The 22,990-nt window shown below is 35.8% G+C and overlaps 1 protein-coding gene and 1 long non-coding RNA gene across 4 annotated transcripts in view; one reads left to right on the forward strand and one right to left on the reverse strand.

The window, feature by feature from the left end:
• Nucleotides 1-22,990, reverse strand: part of LOC123787480 (uncharacterized) — a 402,838-nt gene that overhangs the window by 2,809 nt on the left and 377,039 nt on the right. Inside the window, exon 5 of one of the 3 annotated variants that reach the window (XR_015725435.1) lies at nt 11,703-11,827. This is a non-coding gene — a long non-coding RNA (uncharacterized LOC123787480). Of the gene's footprint in view, nt 1-8,079; nt 11,828-22,990 lie in introns of those variants that run through there. The other 2 variants (XR_015725434.1, XR_006778242.2) reach the window with 2 other exon arrangements.
• On the forward strand, nt 3,019-4,683 carry GK2 (glycerol kinase 2). Its single transcript, XM_045790291.2, has one exon. The coding sequence runs from the start codon at nt 3,025-3,027 to the stop codon at nt 4,681-4,683; it is 1,659 nt and encodes a 552-aa protein (XP_045646247.1). The 5' UTR covers nt 3,019-3,024.

The following is a 22,990-nucleotide window of genomic DNA, read 5'->3' on the forward strand; positions in this document are numbered from 1 at the left end:
TGTTTAAAATTTTTTTTTTGAAATGAAAAAATAGTGGAGTTCGTTTAAGCTTCATAGTTAAAAAAACAAAGCACTGTTAGTCAGCTTTGGTTAAATCCATCAATAGTTTGCAACTGCTCTAAGAAAGTTAAATCAATCCAGTCTTTCTGTTCTAAATTGAGACACTTATTATCTGATTATTTAGTGGTTACAATTTAGTAGCCAGTAAAGTGAAACTAATATGTAAATCAGTTTTTTAATAAACTGAAACTGATGCCTTTGTAAATAAGTTACTTGTATTAGACAAAATGCTTAAAGTAAGCAGCTCCTTCTGCCCACAGGTCCTGTCCCCATGCTTTAATAAAAACAGCTTTTTGCACCAACAAACAAACAAATGCTTAAAGTATTCTTAGCCTTAAAAACTAATGGGATCAGGAACGTCTGTCTGTATCTATTAGTGTGGCAGAGGACAGGAAATGTAGAGAAAAAACCTTGGGTCAAATTTTTTTTATTGTGTAGATTAATGTATACATACAATGTTTACTACTGCCAAATACTTGGGAAGAAAAAGAAACATTAAAAAAATTAAAAACAATCTGTTTCTAGTGAATTCAAGTATAGTATGGTAAACTGGCATACTGGTAAGTGTTGTCTTTAAATTTCTGCTTAGAAAATCTCTGGTAGAATTTAAAAATCAGAAAAAAGATATGATCAGGAAAATCCGTACCATCTTCTGATGATTTCAATCTGCTACTATTCAAATTGAGTATGGTAACTAATTTTGCTTTTCTGACTTCAGAAAATTTCTTGAAGGGTTTACTTAAATGGAAAATATGATCCAATTAAAATAGTAAAATAACAATATTATTGTTGATTTTTATGTTATTTTCTATCTTGTTCTGTTGGTTTCATCAGGGACAAATGTGCTTTATCTCTGAGATATGTTAAAAAGTGGAGTCTATGACCTAATACAGAAAATTGCCATTTATTGAGTGAAAATTAATAAATTTAGTGAGTAAATGAATATTTATTCACCAACTTTCCAATCAATCTGAAAATTTAAGCTTCATTCCAGTGGGCTTCTATTCTGGCAAAGACAGAGTAACAGAGTAAATTTATCTACATTTATCACCTGAAACAATTTTTAAAAAGAAAAAAATATATGAAATAGTTTACATAATTCAAAAATATTTAACAACAGTTCACAAAATGGTGGATATCAAGTAATGAAGGGTAGTGACCCCTAAGGGGTAAAGAAACAAGTGGCATGAGTACTACGACTTCCTCAGCTTATTTGCTTGAGAGTTCTGAGGCCACAGCAGTGGAAAGTCAAACCCAGGTAGAACCTCTGGGTGAGTAAAAGCCCTGTGGTAAGGAGATGGAGCTGAGCATCCAGAGAGATGAAGGCATCTACAATGAACACAACATGGTACTGGAAAGAAAAGAGTTATACAAGAAGATAATTCTGGAAATCTTCAGAAGGTGCCCCCTGAGCATTCAGTTGGGTATTGATCAGTGCGTGTGTGTGAGGAACCTAGTTGACTCTGGGGAAAGACGCACATGAAAAGATTAAAGATAACAGTGTCCAGTAAAGATAAACAGTGTTTACCCAGGATTGGGAACAGAAACTATTCCCACCAGCCATTAAAACCTCATTTTTCATGGGCTTTGAGTAGACTATACTGAAGAATCTCATCACAGTAAAGGAGAATAATTAGCCCCAGACTGGAGCACTGTCCTTGTAAATCTTAAAGGCAAGACCCCAAAGAATCAAACTTTCCAACTAACTTAACTGCATCCCAAAACAAAGCTCAAGGTTTATAAAACACAAAAATATCCAGCAATTCAACCAGGTAAAACTCATAATGTTTGGCACCTAATAAAAAATTATCAGGCATGTAAAGGAGCAGGGAAATATAAGTCATAATGAGAAGATAAACTGGTCACAATTGAACAAGAATCAACACTGATGTTAGATTTTGCAGAAAATGTAATTAAAAGTTATCTTAACCATTCCATGTATTCAAATCCTTAAGTGAATATTTTAAAAACTCTGATTGAACTTCTAGGGATGAAAACTACAATGTATGAGGTGAAAAACACAATGGATTAATTAACAGCAGATTAGATGTTGAAGAAGATAGTAAACTGAAGTTATAGCAGCAGAAACTATCTAACATGAATCAGAAAAGATAATGATAATGAACTGTGGGACAACTCTAAAATGTGTAACTGGAGTCCCTAAAGCAGAGAAGAGAGAAAATAAAACATATTTGTAGAAATAATGGCCCAAGGTTTTCCAAATTTGGTAAGATCTATAAACCCACAGATCAAAGTAACCCAGAAGAAATAAGAAGAAAACTACACCAAATAACATTATGAAACTGATCAAAACTACTGATAAAAAGAAAAACCAAAGGCAGTGAAAGATAAATAGACATGTTAAAAATAAGGATGATAACAAAGTTCACACCTGAAGCAACGCAAGACAGAAGGTGGTGGAGCAACAGTTTCAAGGTCCTGAAATTAAAAAAAAAAGGGGGGGGGGTAATCTGAACTCTATATCAAAGAAAATATCTTTAAATATTAAGATGAAATACTTTTCAGACAGTCTCAAGTGGGAAGAATTTTTTCCCAGCAGATCCACATTACAAGAAATGTTGAGGGAAGTCTTACAGGCAGAGAGAAAATGATAACATGTATAAGAACCCACAGAATCAAATGAACAGCACTAGTAACTAATTATATAGGTAAATACATGATCTTTTTGTAACTTAAATCTTCTTAAAAAATAGAGTGGCTTGGGCGGGCCCTCTGCTACAAGTGTGGGGTGAGCAGACACAACGCCAGTTAAAGGGCAAAGGTTGCCTGCCGGGCTTCCGGCTCCGGGCTTCCGGTTGAGCCCAGGCAGCCACTGCATATGCTCCCTACGCACCAGGCGCTCTTGACGTTTTTGACGTTGCTGATGTGTTGCGTGCCCCTCCCCCCGCAACACCTTCATTGCTTGGAAACGGCACCAGAGCAGCAGAGCAGCCGACTGGTTTCATGGCAGCCCAGAAGAAAGCAGTTGTGGGGCCGTTGGTGGGGGCAGTGGTCCAAGGGACTAATTCCACTCGCTTTCTGGTTTTCAGTTCAAAAACAGCGGATCTACTTAGTCACCATCAAGTGGAATTAACACAAGAGTTCCCAAAAGAAGGATGGGTGGAACAAGACCCTAAGGAAATTCTTCAGTCTGTCTATGAGTGTATAGAGAGAACGTGTCAGAAACTTGTTGAACTGAACATTGATATATCCAACATAAAAGCTATTGGTGTCAGCAATCAGAGGGAAACCACTGTAATCTGGGACAAGTTAACTGGAGAGCCGCTCTACAATGCTGTGGTGTGGCTTGATCTCAGAACCCAGCCTACCGTTGAAAATCTTAGTAAAAAAATTCCAGGAAATAATAACTTTGTCAAGTCCAAGACAGGCCTTCCACTTAGCACTTACTTCAGTGCAGTGAAACTTCGTTGGATTCTTGACAATGTGAGTCAAGTTCAAAAGGCTGTTGAAGAGGGAAGAGCTCTTTTTGGTACCATTGATTCATGGCTTATCTGGAGTTTGACAGGAGGAGTTAATGGAGGTGTCCATTGTACAGATGTAACAAATGCAAGCAGGACAATGCTTTTCAACATCCATTCTTTGGAATGGGATAAAGAGCTTTGTGACTTTTTTGAGATTCCAATGGACATTCTTCCAAAGGTATCGAGTTCTTCTGAGATCTATGGCGTAATGAAAGCAGGGGCCTTGGAAGGTGTGCCAATATCTGGGTGCTTGGGGGACCAGTCTGCTGCATTGGTAGGACAAATGTGCTTCCAAGAGGGACAAGCCAAAAACACGTATGGGACAGGCGGTTTCTTACTATGTAATACAGGTCATAAGTGTGTATTTTCTGAACATGGCCTTCTGACCACAGTGGCTTATAAACTAGGCAGAGACAAGCCAGCATGTTATGCATTGGAAGGTTCTGTTGGTATAGCTGGTGCTGTTATTCGCTGGTTAAGAGACAATCTTGGAATTATACAGACCTCAGAAGAAATTGAAACACTTGCTAAAGATGTTGGTACTTCTTACGGCTGCTATTTTGTCCCAGCCTTTTCAGGGTTATATGCACCTTATTGGGAGCCCAGTGCAAGAGGAATAATCTGTGGTCTCACTCAGTTTACCAGTAAAAATCATATTGCTTTTGCTGCATTAGAATCTGTTTGCTTCCAAACCCGAGAGATTTTGGAAGCCATGAACCGTGACTGTGGAATTCCCCTCAGTCATTTGCAAGTAGATGGAGGAATGACCAACAACAAAATTCTTATGCAACTACAAGCAGACATTCTGCATATTCCAGTAATAAAGGCCTCTATGTCTGAAACAACTGCACTGGGAGCTGCCATGGTTGCAGGAGCTGCAGAAGGAGTGGGCGTTTGGAGTCTTAAACCTGAGGATTTGTCAGGCATCATCATGGAACGGTTTGAGCCACAGATCAACGCGACAGAAAGTGAAATTCGTTATGCTACATGGAAGAAAGCTGTGATGAAGTCAATGGGTTGGGTTACAACTCAGTCTGAAAGTAGTGATCCTACTATCTTCTCTAGTCTGCCCTTGGGTTTTTTTATAGTGAGTAGCATGATAATGTTAATTGGAGCAAGATACATCTCAGGTATACCATAATAATACCAAGATGGATTCCCAACATGTGAGCTTCTTACATAATGAAAGAATCCAGCAAGTTTGTCTCTTAATATGATGATGCTATCATACACTCTGATTTTATTTATAAACCACTTGCTACATGACTTGTGGGAACCCCAAAAGTAGACCTGTGGCCTGAAATAAATAAATTACAGTAAAAAAACACTAGAAAATGTGGTGTGTATTTTAACAGGTTGGGCCAGCCACTCTGGGAGCTAACCCCCTCTATTTTCATAAAATCCTGCTCTGTGCCCTCTAAAATATAAGATATTCAGATTCTGTCTGTGAAATCTTTAATTAAATATTTTCTAACACTTATGGAACAAGATTTGGTTCTCTGTGCTACACACACTTGATTAAAAGGTCTAACTAACTTGCTAAAACTGAGGGACTTGTTGTTATTATTGATTTTAGAAACCCCCAAAATCCTCCTTTGTATATATTAGGGAGACCACAATATCTTGCTGAATGTTTAATGGAAACATGGGTGCTTACAATAGGCATTTAGTATTCTCATAGCTTAGATACCGTCCTGGAAAATATTTGCCAAATTAAAAGTCTTCAGACATTTTACATGATCTCACTAATTACACTGATTTTCTGTGTAGATCTTGTAAGTTGAGGACTTTTCCTTTTTAAAAAATCTTTCCATTTTATTTATTTTACTTGGCATGTGTAACATATATTCTTATATACTTCATATGGAGTAACCCAGTTATAAATTAAATGTATAAGAAAGGTAGTCTTAAGTGTACCATTACATACATAAATATTTTAGGATAAACATTTGTATATAATTTTAGGCAGTGACTATGCATATTATTTACCAGGAAAAACTTTTTATTAAAGAGACAGTATTTAAAATTTAAGTGTATGTTTTATGATGACACACAAAGAAGTATCTTATATTTTTTACACCTTACCATTTTATTTAATTGTCTTAGCTGAATATATGCTGGGGGGAAAAACTGTGGAATACGACGGTAAATGTTATTTTCAAACAGAAAAAAAAAGAATCGACTGTTCAAACAAAAATAATATTATTATATGGATTTTAAACATATGTAAAAGAAAACAAAAATAGCAACAAAATTGGAAGTGGAAAAATGGCAGTGTAATATTGTAAGGGTCACATACTATATGGGAAGTGGTATAACATCATTTGAAGTTATACTGATAATTAAAGATGCATATCCTATATCCTACAATAATGCAACAAAAAGGTATAATTAATAAGCAAATTAAGCATATAAGCTAGAACTATAAAAATATACAGTTGATCCAAAAGAAGGCAGAAAAGAGATGAAGAAGGAAAAATAAATAAGAAAATAGAAAACAATAGCAGGAAAATACATTTAAACCTAACCATACCAATAAGCATATTAATAATATAATATATAAAGAAAGATTATCATATTAAATAAAAAAGAAAGACTCAATTATACACTGCCTCCAAGAAACACATTTTAGATATAAAGAAAAAAATAGTTAAAAAGGAACAGGATAAAAAAAAATACCATGCTGATAACAATCAAAAGAAAAAGTGACTACAATAATATCAGAAAGTAAATTTTAGAGCAAGTAATGTTACCAGTGATAAGGTCATTTGCAATGATAAAGGGGTCAATTCGTCAAGGAGACCTAACAATCCTAAATATATATCCTAATAACAGAGCTTCAAAATACATAAAGCAAAATCTGATAGAATAGAAATTTTCTACAGTTAAAGTGGGAGATTCCAACATCTCTTCCTCAACATTTGCTAGAATTCTACAAGTAGGCATTTAATAAGACATAGAAGATTTGAACAATTCTATCAAACAACTGGATTAACATTCATAGAACGTAATCCCAACAATAGAATACATACTCTTTCCAAGTTCATATGAAACATTTACCTATATAGTCCTTACTTAGGCCATTAACCAAGTCTTAATGAATTTAAAAGAATTTTATACGAAGATGCTGTCTGAACACATTGGAATTATAAATCAGTTTAAAAATATTTCTAATTTATAATTCCAATGTGTTCAGACAGCATATTACTCAGCCATCAAAGAAAAAATGAAATCTTGCCATTTGCAACAACGTGAATGGAACTAGAGGGTATTAAGCTAAGTGAAATAAGTCAGAGAAAGACAATTATCATACGACTTCACTCATACATGGAACTTAAGAAATAAAACAGAGAAGCATAGAGGAAGGGAGGGAAAAATAAAACAAGACATAATAAGACAGGAAGACAAACCATAACAGACTCTTAACCATAGGAAACAAACTGAGGGTTGCTGGAGGGGAGGTGGGTGAGGGGATGGGGTAACTGGGTGATGGACATTAAGGAGGGCATGTGATGTAATGAGCACCGGGTGTTATATACAACTGATGAATCACTGAACTCTCACTCTGAAACCAGTAATACATTATATGTTAATTAATTGAATTTAAATTAAAAAAAGATTTTTAGAAAACCTCCAAATATTTGGGAAACTAAATAACAAACTTCCAAATAATTCCTGAGTTTAAAAAGATAAGGAGGGAAAACAGAAAATATTTGGAACACAATGAAAATAAAAACACAACATATCAAATTTATACTAAAGGAATATTTAGGGAGACATTTATAGGTCTAAAAGCCTATATTACAAGAGAGAAAAGGTTTAAAATTAATGATCTCAGCTTCTATCTTAAGAAACTGGAAATAGAATATAAATTAAATACAAAGTAAGTAGAAAAAAAGGATTAGAGTAATAATCAATGATATAGAAAATAGCAAAACTGAATATAAGCAAAAGTTGGTTCTTTTAGAATATCAACTTTTAGCCAAACTGATTAGAAAAAAAAAGATGACAAAAATTATCAATATCAGGAATGAGAGTGATATCACCATAGACCAAAGATATTAAAATGATAATAGAGGTATATTATGAAAACTTTCTGCCAATAAACTTGACAACTTAAATAATTTTTTGGAAAACACAAACTATCAAAACTCAAGAAAAAATAGATAACTTGAATGGCCTTATATCTATTAAATAAATTGAATTTCTAGTTTACCTCCCTCCATCCCAAAGAACACTCCATGCCCAAACGGCTTCAACAATGGAGAAATAATACCTATTCTCCACAAACTCATCCAGAAAACTGAAAAAGAACTAAACTCAATTCGTGAGGACAGGATTACATTACTCTGATTCCAACATCAGACACAAAGACATGACAAGAAAAAAACAACTGCAGATCAACACCCTTTATAAATACAGATGGAAAAATTCTAGGCAAAATTTTAGCAAATTTAGCAAAATTATTCATTCATATAATATATATATATGTATATATATATATATATATATATATATATATATAAAATAAGACAGTACAACAAAGTTAGGGAATTGTAAAGCCAAAATAATGAATCAGTGCAACTAGAAAACTCAATGTACTTCACCATATTAACAAAGAAAGAAAAATCACACGAGACACAACTACCCACTGATTAGAATGCTTAAAATTGAAAAGATAAACACAGCAAGTGTTGGTAAAAATACAGAACCTGAATTTCTCATATGAGTCTGCTAGAGATGTAAAATGGTACAAATATTTTAGAAAATAGTTTAACGGTTTTTTTAAATTAAATATACATCTATCATATCATCCTAGGTATTTACCCAGGAAACATGAAAACATGCGTTCATACAAAGATTTGTTCATATCCCTTTTCTTGTTACAGCCAAAAACTAGACAGAACTCAAGTGTCCACCTATAGGTGAATGGATAAATAAGCCATGGTATGTCCACACAATGGAATATTACCCAGCAACTCTTCATACACACTATTATATAGATGAATTTCAAAATAATTAAACTGAGTGAAATAAGCCAGACAAAAAAAGTATATACATAGTGTTTGATTCCATTTATATACAATTCTAGAAAATGCAAACTATCATATAATGACAGCAGGTCAGTGGCTGCCTGGGAAATGGGGGGATGAGGAATTGGCAGGAAGGTATATGAAGCATGATTACAAAGGGGCACAAAGAAAATTTGTGCAGTGGGGAGATGGATATGTTCATTATATTAATTACGGTGATGGTTTCAAGGGTGAATATATATGTCAAAATTAATCAAATTGAACACTTTATGTGCATTCTTTACATGTCAATTATAACTCAATAAAACATTTAAAAAAGAGAAAAAACTTATCTTTAAAGTCTGAAGGAATATAACCAAAGTTTGTTCAAGTAAGTTAATCTTTGCTCTTCTCTATTATGCGTACTGATGTAGCCTTACTGATTCTACAGTCTGTTAGCATGGGGTGTGCCAGTTTCTATCTCTAGAAGGTCTGTGATCTGTATTAAAAGTCATTTGTGTGATTAGGCTGGAGAAGTACATAATAATGTCTAGTGTCATTTAAAACAAATTAATTTCCCATTTCATTTATCTGGCCATAATTCTCAGTCTGGGACCCATTGCAAATGACCTTATAAAGAGCCACAAACAAAAATATCATGAGAAAATAAGGCTAAAAGTTCTCAAATTCATTATCTCATTCTCACCTCATCAATATTATAATCCTGTCATTATCAGCTTTCCTTTTTTTTTATATCTTTGCCTTTATAAGTTTCATTTTCATAATTTAACTTCTATGATATTGGTAAATTACAGTACTTTGCCCTAAGGCTATAAAGGAGCTTCTGTATATTCTATTATAAAATTAGCTAATTAATAATTTCTCTATATTGCCACTAAGCAGAACCACATAGTTAAATTATGATGATCAGCTCTTCCTTGCTTGCATGTTATGAAACAGCAAGTCATCATTTAATGTCAGGCATATGTGTGAGTGAGAGAGCATGAGCTCAAACACTAACCAGGAGAATAAAAATAATTTAATTCTAATACTATTTTCCTAAGATTACAGTTTGTGAATCAAAGTAAGTCATGCAGGTCAGTGGTGCATGGAGAAAGAGAAAGAAAAGAAACAAAAGAAGGCCCTGAAAGGCAAGGAACATTAAAGGTATCCACAGAGAAACAAGCTGTACTATTAAATCTAATTAAAGACACCCTATGTAGTATCCGTATAGAAGAAGCGCTAAACAGCTAAATCATTCCTAGTTTAGCTCCAGGAGCGGCAACCATACACATCAGACTTAGAAGGATAAGCCACTTTCCCTCCTCACCCCAGAGAGAATTCTAAATTATTATCTGTTTGTGCCTAATTTCTGGTGCTTATATTATCACTTTGATATTAATATCCATAATCTTACAGGAAAGCTATTGTTTCCCTCACTGGTAAGCCCTGGTTCTCAATGCCTAAGTATAAATGCTACATTAAACAATCCCCATTTAGGCGGAACATTATGCACCAACTCTATGACTGTTAGATATGGAAAATTTGTTTCCATGCCCTTTTTTTAATCATATGAACTAATAAGATCCCCTCGCGTAATCTTCCAGCAAAGTCTGGAGTAAATACAATAATCTCAGTCAGTCACCTACTTTAACCTCCCACTAAAATGACAGCCCTCTAGTCTATTCTGATTGTTTCAATCAAAACAAAATGAATAAACTTAATAAACTTAATGTTTAAATATTCCCCCAGAGTTTCCATCAACAACCTTTACAGCCCAATTTATTTGAGCCTCGGAGAAATTGCATGTGATCCTTGTCCTCTATGTGTTTAGCATACATTACAGTTCATTATCATTTCAGCCCTCAACAAACTGATTTATTTTACAAAAAGGAAAAAAAAAAAGAAGATCTAGACCTTTGGTGGGAAAAAAGTACAGAGTGTGTTAATCTTTTATTAAACTATGAAATTCATTTTATTGTAAATTATCCACAAATCTTTTTATATTCAGTTTTTAAAATATGTTTTTCAAGTGTCATAGGAAATCCAAGTTTGGAAAACATTTACAAAGCCAAAAATAGTACAGAGACACTTAGTATATATATGTCTAGACTAGTAGCTTCAAAAATGAGGTAGGCAAAAACCAGGACTAAAATGTTCTAGTGATCACAAATAAGGATTAACTGATTGGTCTAGGTTTTTCTCTGAACTGAGGCAGGTGTCCTACTTACCTGCACCTTCCTGTTGCCACCTTCATGAGGATTTAGCTAAGTGACCACAACAGAGGATGGAAAGACATTTTGGAGCAGGATGCTGTGAATAGGTTCTCTCTCTCTGGTTATAATTTTTGTCTGGCCTCAAGTGTATTTCACTGAATAAACTTATCACATCTCCCTAACTCTATTTCAATAGGTCATGGATATCTACTATCAGCTCAGTTTCACAGTCCAGAATATTGAAGAAAAAACAACAGAATCTCCTTCCTGATTCAAAAAAAGATACAGTTTTAAATCTTAAGAGAAGATTCATCTGGGGAATATGATTACTTGCATAGAATTTAATATTTTTGAAAAAGAATGTTTTCAAAGAAAACTCCCAAGACGACTTTGACAATGTCAGAAGAGCCTGGAGTTGGAAAAGGCTTGAGAGACCATCAAGTCCAACACCATGTAATACAAAGAAGTGAAAACTGTAAAGCATAAACATGTTGGGAGCAAGATTAAAATCTGAGTTTTTATATTCTAATGTTCCTTTAGCTTCACTCAACTGATAGAGCTTTTCTTTGGACTTTGTCTACCTCAAACAACTCTGACTTTTAACAAGACATATTTTACTTTAACAAGCAAAGGGGATAATTTGTGAATTTTTTATGAAAGTAAGAGTTATGTCTTGGCCAACAAATAATTTGGTGCAAACTCACACACTCACACATGCAGACAATTTTTATGGCCACTTAAACTAGGCACATCCTGGAGATTCCAAACTACAATAAAACCATTCTCTATTCTCCAGTGATTTTCTATGCCTGAAAAAATAATGTTTATAGACTCTTTGGGGAGGCATTTCCTTAGTCATGAAGCATAACAGAAATTTAGGGATGCACTAGAAGTTGTACCATTCTTTTCTAGATACAAATCTTGCTACTCACCTCCATAACAATGATATCCTTTCAGACTTACTCAGGTGATGCCTTCATTTCAGGGAGAGATACAAATTTTTCTCCTCCTCCTCATCTTTCCATCCTTTGTCCTCCTCTTTGTCTTTTTCTTTTTCCTGAAACAGATCCATCGAGTCATATCATATGGTATTTACTACTCATATTCACAAACATCAAAAGGACGGCAATCTGTTTAATATCCTGCAGATGAACACGCACTAAAAAGTGGCATTGGCAATCGGGCACTCGCTGCCCACTGGGCACCAAGCAGCGATGTGCTAAAGATCTGGCGTGTTGTTCCATAGAGAAGAATGACATTCATTACAATTGTATAAATTATGTACCAAATGTTTGCCTCAATAAGTACTTGGACGATCATTTATCTATCTTTCATTCATCCCCTCACAGCTTCTGTGCGGCAGCTCCATCCCTGTCAATACTTGGCCTGTTTATAGGTATGCTCCTCTCCCATTGTTTTGTGTGATGTCACCACAGTGTCACCTACTTATACCAGCCCGGACGTATATAATGAGAATCATGCTATGCCTACAAAGAAAAAGAACGTGGACAAAAAGAGTGTTAAGTCTTTTACAAAATAGTTTCTGTAGCATCTCATGATGTCTCATTTTGTCATGTAATTGATAGATACCATTGGAGAACTGAAGCATTTACTTTTCACTTTCCAGGTGTAAAGACTGCTACAAGAAGATAACCTAAGACTTAGAAAAATAGAACTTCAAATTTGAAAAATTTTTCTAATGGGTTTCAGCTAGCAATTAGAGATCTTATATGTCAGGCCCCTTATTTCAAATACTTAGAAGCCAGGATCCAAAGGAGATGATGGGCCAAGGTCTCAGGGCTAGTTTGTACCTGGAAATGCTGGGATTAGAACCTAGAGGAACTTTATTCTACACCATACACCAAGTTTTCTTTGACAATTTCAATTTTAAGAATAATATTTAGAGCTGAATATAAATTGTCTGTTCTCTCTAGCTACAGTTGCAGTGAGCACAGCATAATGTATAGACTTGTGGAATGACTATGTTACACCCCTAGAACTAATGTAACATTGTGTGTCAACTATAATGGAATTTAAAAAAAAAGAAAAGAAAAATGTTTAGAAAATATGAGGTTAAACTAAAAAATGGGGAAAAAAGAAAATAAGCTTTAAATATGCATATCAGTGATAATTGTTCAATTTAGTTCAATAATTTAACTAGAAGACAAAACAAAATGTCTCTTCTCTGTTTCTCCCCCTTCATTCACTCTTCCCATTCAGGCATCACTATTACCTCCTGATAATGGTGCTTGATATACTACAGCAACCTAACTTCTGTCCCACGTCTCAAATTTATTCTCTGCATTTCCACCATGGTTCTACCTCCCTTCCAGTTCCATCCCCTCTCCATCTCTGTCTCTCTCTGATTTTACTTTATCTATCTATCTATCTATCTATCTATCTATCTATCTATCTATCCAGTGCTGCAGATCATGACGCTTGGAAAGTACTCCCCTGCCCTGCCCAAGGGAGTCCTCAGGTCTTATCTACATGCAGAAGCAGACAGGGCTTTCAGCTGCAGGAGCTCTTCAGAGGCATGGTGGGAAAAGGAGGTGCCTATCTCCGGGTGCCCAGTCTCTCAAAGCCCTCTTAGTTGTTCCTCTGAACATTTCTTGAGCATCTTCCACTAGTCGTTGCTCATCATGAGAGAGTGTTTATGGACTCTGACCTTTTGATGCTGCCACATATGTTCTTAATAATTGCAGATCTGGATGGTCAAGGCAACAATTGGAACCTCCAGGAGCTGGTGTTCTCAGGGTCTGCCCGACCTGTTCATTGGCTGCTCATACCTGATTTTCAGCTATGTTTTCCTTTTGTCATCTCCATGATGAGAGTCTTTTCCCGACATTTGAATCCTTCCATTCCAGAGGTGTTGTGGTGGTTGTGGCGAGGTGTGGAAGAAGGGACATCCTCCTCACTGGGTGTGTGGGCCGACCGGACTCTGGCCCAGTGCCTCTGTAGGTCTAGAACTCCAAGCCCTTGGCTTGGTGCCGCCTGGTGGCACTTAGCCTGCAGGACCCACATGGCGACCTCTGCAGCCAACAGGGTTACTCAGGCGTCGTCCTGTTGGCTCAGTCTGACACAGCCCCACTTCTTTCTTGAAAACAGGTATCTGATCATTTTATGTTACAGCTTCAAAGTCTGGGCTAGTTTCACCATTTCCCAGAGACGCTAATTAACAGAGCATTTCATCTTCACGTAAGTATAGTCAGCCTTCGACCTATTCTTTTGTTTTTAAATAAGATTTTTATTTATTTATTTATTTGAGAGCATGAGCACAAGCAGGTAGAGTGGCAGAGGGAGAGGGAGAAGCAAGCTCCCCGCTGAGCAGGAAGCCCCATGAGGGCTCCATCCCAGGACCCTGGGATTATGACCCAAGTGAAGGCAGATGCCTAGCAGACTGAACCACCCAGGCACCCCTTCGACCTATTCTTCTAGTTTCACTGCACGCACTGTTCCACCACCAACCTGGCCTTCACCACACCTTCCAGGTTGCCTGGTCCTCTAATCAAATATCTGAGTGCCTGATGATCTCTTATTGGAACTCAGCTCCCATGACTGAAAGTCCTGTGATCTTTTCACTCACCATGCAGCTAGCTCTACCTGGAAGTTGTCAAATTAAAGTCACATTTTCTAGGGAGCCAAAATTAGAGACATAAAATGAGACTTTGTTGATGGTATTTTCCCTTTCACAGGATAAATATCATTCTTTCACCTTAAAAAGTAAACGTTATCTTCATTCTTTAGGGATGAATAAGTGGAATACTTGGGAAGATTTAAAGATTTATAAAGTTTGATCACTAACCTGTTTTAGGAATCAGTTATTGTATTATAGTTTTCCAAAAACCTTCTCAATACCAAGTTACTTCAGTTTTTAATATATCTCACTGTTTGTGTTGCTTTTCATCCATTCTTTACACTTAACCCTACTACATTATTCTAAAGAAAACTCTAACCACATCAGTTAATCAAATATTTTTATTTAAAAAAAAGTTTTGTATCCAGTCTATAATGCCCACAATGACCATCATTTATTCCAAAATCAAGATTTTTTTATCTTGTATCTTTTTCTCTTCTGATTAGATTGATACTTATTAGCAGTATAGAGTACTCATTTCATTTATGAGCTTCCTTTTCTAGTCTTTTTTTTTTTTTAAAGATTTTATTTATTTATGTGATAGAGAGACAGCCAGTGAGAGAGGGAACACAGCAGGGGAGTGGGAGAGGAAGAAGCAGGCTCCCAGTGGAGAAGCCCGATGTGGGACTCGACCCCGGAACACCGGGATCACGCCCTGAGCCGAAGGCAGACGCTTAACGACTGTGCTACCCAGGCGCCCCCCTTTTCTAGTCTTTAGTTTCTCACTGATCGTGATAGAAGCTTCTGAAGAAAGAGGGTTTATCCTCACGTAATAATCTCTCATAAAAATCAAATTGTCAGCCTTACTTTGGGTATGTAATTCAGCTTATCAATGAATCAATCCATAATATTCATTAATTTCATTAAATTCTTCCTATGTGAGTCACCATGGGAAATATAAAAGTGGAGACCACACCGTGCCGACCTTCTAAGCAATGCGTCATATACATAAATGACCTTGAACTAAGCTGGTATTTGAAAAGCACTATTTAGCTGCCCGGAATAGCCAGCAATCCCTGTACCAATGGATGAAAGATTACTCCAAACTTTGCTGTGGAAGAGAGGAGAAAGCAAGGGGGTCAACGCTCAGAGACGAAGACCTTTGCTCTTCTTTGCTCCCGCTTTTATTGGCTCTTCAGTATAATCACAATCCTTATCATTGTTTCTCAAGCACGTGATGTATGAGAAGGGTCTTACTGAAACTAGGAGGATCTGTTTACGGGAAAGATACGATATGCTTATCTGCGCGTTCTAGGATTTTGGCTAAACATAGCCTAAGGGACAATGCCTACATCTCTTAGATCACAGGGTGGCTGTTTGGGCTAGGAAAGCTTTGGGGAGGGCAACTGCCTGCGGCATTCCCACAGCAGAGTGGCCCTGCAGGCCTCCGCATTCCAAAGGCCAAAGCCCTTCTCTGAAACCTTCCATTACCCCCAGCGGCCTCTGTGTTACATTTTAGCAAGCCAGATATTATAGCTGATTTCATGCTCTACATTAACTCCAACGTTTAGTGAATGGCTGAAAGAATGCATGTGCAAATGAGTGGATTACATATGCAGTAAGTAAAACAGAGGTAAAGGACACCTGTATTTGGATTTAGAAGAAAAATATTATAATGGCAGAACTGGACTCCTAAAATGTGAACCAGATTTCTAAGATGGACAAGATATCAATTGATAAAGTTGGAGATATGAAAATAAACTTAGCCGTAGGAAATGATATGAGCAATATCATCAGAGACAAGTTCTATCGTTAAAGCTTGTCAGCTTAAGCAGAGCAGATGATGTTGGGAAGAAGTGGGTAATAAAAATTGGAGCCAGAATTTGAAGAATCTTGAATGTCAACCTAAGAACATAGGTCTTATTTTTTCCTATAGAGACCAGAGCTCCATAAAAGGTTTATGCTGAGGTTAGTAACATAATAAAAAAATCTCATGTTGGTGCCTCTTTGACTGCTAATTTCATTATTGAGAGAAGAGAGCACGGAATAACAGTAAGAGCATATACTACTTGCTTCAGATATGGGCTCTACCATTTACTGTGTGATCTCTACTAAGTTACTTAACCTCTCTGTGCCTCAGTTTTCTTCAATTCTAAAATAAAGATGAGGAGGATAGCAATGATGATGATAACAATAGTTGTAAGAAATAAATGGATCGACTGAAGAGCAAATGAGTTAATGTATGTAAAGTGCTTAGATCAATACTTGGCTATTATTACTGATTTTACTGTAAAGACAGAAGAGTTGGGTGATTCTTCACTTTCTATACTTTTAAAATTGAATCTCAGAAGAGTCACCAAAAAAGAATAATCATAGACCAGTACAGGTTTAATTACTGTATTAAAAGCATGGCTTATAAATGAAGGCATTATTTGGTAACCTGGATGATAGTTCTGTGTATCCTTTGTGGATTAAGAGGATGTGAAAAGTATAACTAAAAAGAGTGGAAAGAGAATGGTAATCAGCTTTGTTCTGGACTATAGAAACACATTTAAAAGACAGTCTTACATTGGATTTGATGAGGATTTCTTGGATATAATACCAAAAGCACAGGCAACAGAAGAAAAATAGATTGACTGGGCTTTATCAAAAGTAAAAACTTTTGTGCAACAAAGGACACTATTGAGAGAGTGAAAAAGCAATGCATGGAATGAAAGAAAATGTTTGCAAATAATATACCTGATAAGGGATTTATATTCATAACACATAAAGAAATGCTGCTACTCAGTAATCAAGAACAAAAAAAAAAAACAATTAAAAAATGGGTTTAATAGACATTTCTCCAGAGAAGATACAAAAGCCCAATAAGCACATGAAAAGATACTCAGCATCACTATTCATTAAAGAAATGAAAATCAAAGCCACAAAAAGATACCATTTCATACCCATTAGGATGGCTATTATCAAAAGAAAAAAATAAGAAAAACAGAAAGAAAACCACAAAGACAGAATGAAAGGAGGGGGGAGGGAGGGAAAGAAAGTAAGGGAAAGGAAAGGAAAGGGGAAAAAAGGGTTAGTAAAGATGCAAAGAAATTGGGACTCTTATGCACTGCTGGTGGGAATGCAAAATGGTATAGTCATTATGGAAGACAGTATGATGCTTCCTCAAAAAATTAAACATAGAGTTACCATATAATCCAGCAATGCCACTTCTAGGTATATACCCTAAAGAATTGAAAGCAGACACTCAAACAGGTATGTGTACACCAATGTTCATAGCAGCAATAGTCACAGTAGCCAAAAGGTAGAAATAGTCCAAATGCCCATTGACAGATAAATGGATGAACAAAATACGGCATGTACCGATGGTAGAATATTATTCAGCCATAAAAAGGGACGAAATTCTGAAACATGCTACAACATGGCTGAACACAGGCAACAGAAGGAAAATAGATATCACACTAAACAAATAAGTTAGAGGCAAATATTGTATGATTCTACTTATGAGATGCCTAGAATAGTAAAACTCCTAGAGACAGTAGAATAGTGATTACTTGTTTGATGGATACAGAATTTCAATTTGGGATGATGAAAAAGTTCTGGAGGTGGACGGTAGTGACAGTTGTACGACAGTGTAAATGTACTTAATGCCACTGAATTGCACACTTAAAAATGGTTAAAATGGTAACTTTTACATTATGTATATTTAACCACAATTTAAAAAATTAGTCCACATGAAACTCTTTTACTACTTCTAATTATATTGGCATACTAGTTTAATTGCATTGATATGAAAGTATCATTGATTATGAACAATCAGAAAACAAAGGACGAAGGTTAAATGATCCATGATAGAATTCTCATGAAAATGTCCCCAAAGAGAGGCTCCTGGGTGATTCAGTTGGTTAAGCATCCAACTCTTGATTTTGGCTTGGGTCATGATTTCACGTTTGTGAGGTTGAGTTTCTCATAGGGCTCTGCACTGGGCGTGGACCGGTCTTAAGGTTCTCTCTCTCCTTCTCTCTCTGCCCCTCTCCCTTCTCTCCCTCTCTAAAAAAAAAAAAAAAAAAAAAAAAAAAAAGTTCCCAAAAGAAGTCTTAGGACATAGGGTTTATCTCGCTAGTTCAATTATTCTTGTCTTCTTTTCAAGGAAAACATATCCTAATAATGAAGAACTTGCATTTTATGTGCTGACATAGACTTCTAAAGTTGGTTACTTTGTTTGTCTTATTATCCAATTAGGAAATAGTTCCAAATTTCAGTATTCTCTGCATAATAAACCCAAAATAATACTCATTTTAGTTTTCAGAACCTTTAAGACTTCACAGGAGTCTTTCACACAGAGATCCCTAAGTCCTTCTCCTGACCCTTTTCTGCTTCCTTTCTCACATCTCCTGAACAAAATGGGCATGACCCCAGCTTGGCTCTGAAATTTTTGCTTTACAAAGATATCCATCTGTTCCTTTCATTGTCTTCCTAGTCATATCTGACTGGGTTTGGGATGTCCAAATACATTTCTGTTATTGTCAACACTACAGAGCCAAGAACTCTTTGGACAAGTAAACTGCCCTATAAGCTATTGCCTTATGTGTCCTCAAAAGAATTGCCCTTGCCGAAATCTAGAACCTTTACTACTAGAGAGAATGTGGAATACTCAGCAGGAAAAAATGTATTTGGTATTAGAGCTGCTATCAAAATGAATTTTAAAGATGAATACTAAGCAACAGAAAACAAAGCATGTCAAATGTCCAACAATTTGTGGCATTTTAAACTTGACTAGTCCTAATAGGCTAGTAGTTTAGTGGTTATTATGTTTCCTGAATGTTTTTAACAGAATATATAAACTAAATGGAAGGGTATAATTCCTGTTCATTCTTTTCTAAGGTAAAATCACAGGGCCAATTTGAAAAATTTGTTGAACTGGAGGTTTTTTGATTCATTTTTGTTTTTGTTTTTTAAATGAATAAGCATGGATATGAATGTTATTGTTTCCATTCCCAGAGATTTTCTGGTCAGTCTTGAAGTATAACTTGGTTCTGAGTTGCCACCACTGAAAAAAGAAGTGTAGAAGTACATTTTTTGGTAGGTCTTCTATTTTCACAAATAGAAAATACCACAGGTTTTCTAATAAATCTATATAACTACAGGATAGAAAACCTGAGATAGTACTATGACATAACTAGATTCACTCATCCAGTTGTCATTTACTGAGTGTCCAGGATGTGCCCAGTATTGTGTCAGCTAGGTGATGGGAATCCAAAGATGAGTAAGATACTTTACCTTTGAACAATGTACTTTCATGGTGTGAGCAAACAAACATGCAAATGTGATAGCTACTTTCCCCTGACTCCATTATACTGGGGATAAAACTAAAGGTAAGATCATAATAAGTGTTATTTCTTAAAGATGTCTCGTAAAATGACACCTCTCCAAGCTCTTAGCCTCTCATCATTGAGAGTTGCTCCAACCTTCACGCTGAAGTCACCACCTTAGAGCAGAAACAATGAGGAGCATCTTATTCACAAGAATGCCACTTCCTTTGCTCACTGTTCTTTACACAATTGTGCCTGTACCTTTTCCTCTGTAAGCAAGCAGTCTCACCACCATCCGGGATTAGAACAACCACAAGGTTTCTTTTCCTTTCCACATCCAAAGAACATTTAAAAATATCCATGCCAGGGCCCCATCTTCAGAAATTTTGATTTAATTTGTTAACTTTATTGTTGTTATTATTATTGTTGTTATGGAAAGGATTCTAACCTGCAGCACATTTGAGAACTGCTATCTTAAGTGACTTCCAACTATAATAAATTCCTTGACTCAACCAACCAAGCCAGTATACAAACAACACAGCCTTTTGGCCCTCAAGTTGTTGAAAGGACTCTTGATTCTTGGTCTTTCCATTCCTTGCTTTATGGGCTCCAAAATTGCTTCTCAGCAGAGCAGGAAAAGAGACTAAGGTGAGAAGCTTCACCATCTCTCATGTTTACTAATCACATTATTCCTCTCTTGCCACAGTTTCTTATACTCAGTAAGAGTAGTCTATCCCAAGAGCAGTTGCTCAGCTATGTGAGCAAATATATTCAGATTTGGCTAAGTCAGAATTAGAATTCTATCATATGCAATGGAAAATGTTCTTAAGTAGCATAACCGCCTTTCCAGGCTGAAATTTGGGCTAGCTGTTCAGAGTTCCAAAAAATGTGGTACACTCCCCTAGAAATGTACATTAAATTTTATCTTAATTATGTATTTGATTATTTCTTTTGCCTGCTAGACTACATTCTTCTTTAACGTAGGGGCTCTCTTGTTCCCTTTTTGTTCTCCTGTAGTAGAGTTTGTAGAGAATAGGTGTTCAATTAAAAAGAAGAAGAAAAGAAAGAAAGAAAAAACATGATGGATAAGTAAAAAATGAATTTTTCCTCATAATTAAATATTTATATTCTTTCTGCAACAGAAATAATATCCAGAACTCTAAACTGGCACCAAAGAAACTCTGGTGTTTTTTTAATTTACATAATACTACTATTTCTCAGCACATCGACAACAGATCTTAAACACCACTTAGCTGTTCCATCCCCCTATGCCTTTTACCACATTCTAGAACTGAGTATCTGTCAGAAAGTTGGCGTTATTTTGTCAGGTATGAGACACAGTTAAAAAAAAAAATCTAAGCTTAGAATTCCCCAGGCACTAAATTTTATCCACTGTAAAAACTGTGTTCTGAAGAATTCAATCTATCACTGAATAAATTTTCTGTTAGTCTTTCCTGATTGGAAGCTAAAGGGTCAATGAAATTATTCAAATTATGGCCAGCTGTCAAACAGAAGAAAGTTGATTGTATGCTTTGTTTCATCTGTGTTTATTTTTGTCTGAATTTCCTTTACTCAAGATGTAGTACATTTCCTAAATGACACACTTTGTGGTTATACTAAAGAACCACTGTGTATGAAATATCATACAGTTTCCCCCACTACCTGAGAGTTCACTTTACACCACTTTGCTTTTAAGAAAGTACTACATTAATACCTGTGTTTGCTAACAGACTCTGAAGAGCATTTGAGCTTTTATGAAATGGTAATTTCTTCTTTGATTTACGTCATTTCAGCTTACAAAATGTTTCATAAGAATGCTCTACTTTCAGATAGCAGGGGAAACCTGTCTGGGAAAAAATCAATATTGACTAATAAAGATAGAGCTATTGAACAGTGGAACGTTAGCCAGAGTCTTGTCTGCAATTAAAAATTCCAAAGTGTAAATTCTCTCGTTATATAAACTAGAAAAAATCTTTGTGTGTCTGAATATGTCATCACTCTTCTGAGGCAATCATGACAAGCTCTCAGAAAGCCAGCTGTATTAATATATGATGTGAACAATGAATTGAATAAATACGGAAGCTCTGAAGATAATTCAAGGTAGTCCATCTTTGTTCCAAATGAGCAGAAAATTCTAATATAATGAGTGTTAGACAATTTTAAGTTTAACTAAAAGTTTTCTTTATAACAGTAATTACATCTTAAATTTATCTTGGATTTACACTTTAGACTTTTGTCAAACAGTTAATTTGAAAACAAATATACTCTTGCAATAACTGAAGTCTCAAGTAAAGTAAAATATCCATATGCCAGCTAGCCAATTTTTTGGTTATAATTGCTTTATTAAAATTGATAGACCAATAGATGATTTTTTAGTCTTTTTCTGTCATTCCCTTTCTCCTTTTTTCCCAAAGCAATGGACTGGATTACTTTTATAGTAAGGCAAAAACCTAGCAAAAAAAAAAAAATTATAGAAGCCATAAGGTATTGTAAACTTGGGATATGTGAAGAAGACAAAGGGATCAGACCCATCCTAAAGGCTTTAGTCCTTAACATGATCCTCTTGCAGGGCTTTCTATCTGCCTCAGTCAAGGGTCTCACTAGCCAGTCTTGGAATCCAGAAACCTGGCAGTCTTGTTTGACATGTCTCTGCCACATATCTCATTGCCATCTAGAGCATACCCATATTCTCACAAAATCCTACCAAACTTAGATCATAAGCATTTCTTAAATCCATTCACATTTGTCCACCTCTGCTACCAACCCTAGTTCAAACTGCCACTGTTTCTCATCAGATGTATTTATTAGCATCCTAACTCTGCTCTTCCTATCCTTCTGGTCTTCTCCAGGTTCTTCTGCACTTTAGAATCAGAGTGATTTGCATGTTAAAATGCAAACTTAATCACGTCTCTTGTCTTCTTTTGCACTATTCTTAGGATAAATACCAAAACCTTCAACATGACCTTCATGGCTTCATGTGGTCTGGTCCTGCCTCACCTCCCACCAAGAGCCCCCTCATTCTCTGTGCTCTAGATGCACGACCTTACTTTAATTTCTGGAACATGGCATTTGTCTCTAGTGAACCTGTATCTGGAACAGCACCTGGCATAGGGTAGAAGGCAATAAATATCTTGATGAATACACAGGATGAATGAAAGAAAGCATGAACAAATGAAGTATAATGTTGCAGGATAATGTCATACTGAGCAGATGTGTAGTTTTAGAACTTCTGCTCTGTCATGCATAATGCATGTTTTAAGTTGTCTTCTTCACAATTAAACCACTGTCAACAACATTACATAATATGTAAAGAACGGAGGTTATAACTCAA

This window comes from Ursus americanus, chromosome 8 (genome assembly GCF_024610735.1).
Source record: "Ursus americanus isolate L20-20 chromosome 8, mUrsAme1.1.p, whole genome shotgun sequence".
Lineage (NCBI taxonomy): Eukaryota > Metazoa > Chordata > Mammalia > Carnivora > Ursidae > Ursus > Ursus americanus.

Bases quoted from the DNA above. Each gene is read 5' to 3' on its own strand.
- GK2 (XM_045790291.2), top strand. From the start codon at position 3,025: ATGGCAGCCCAGAAGAAAGCAGTTGTGGGGCCGTTGGTGGGGGCAGTG.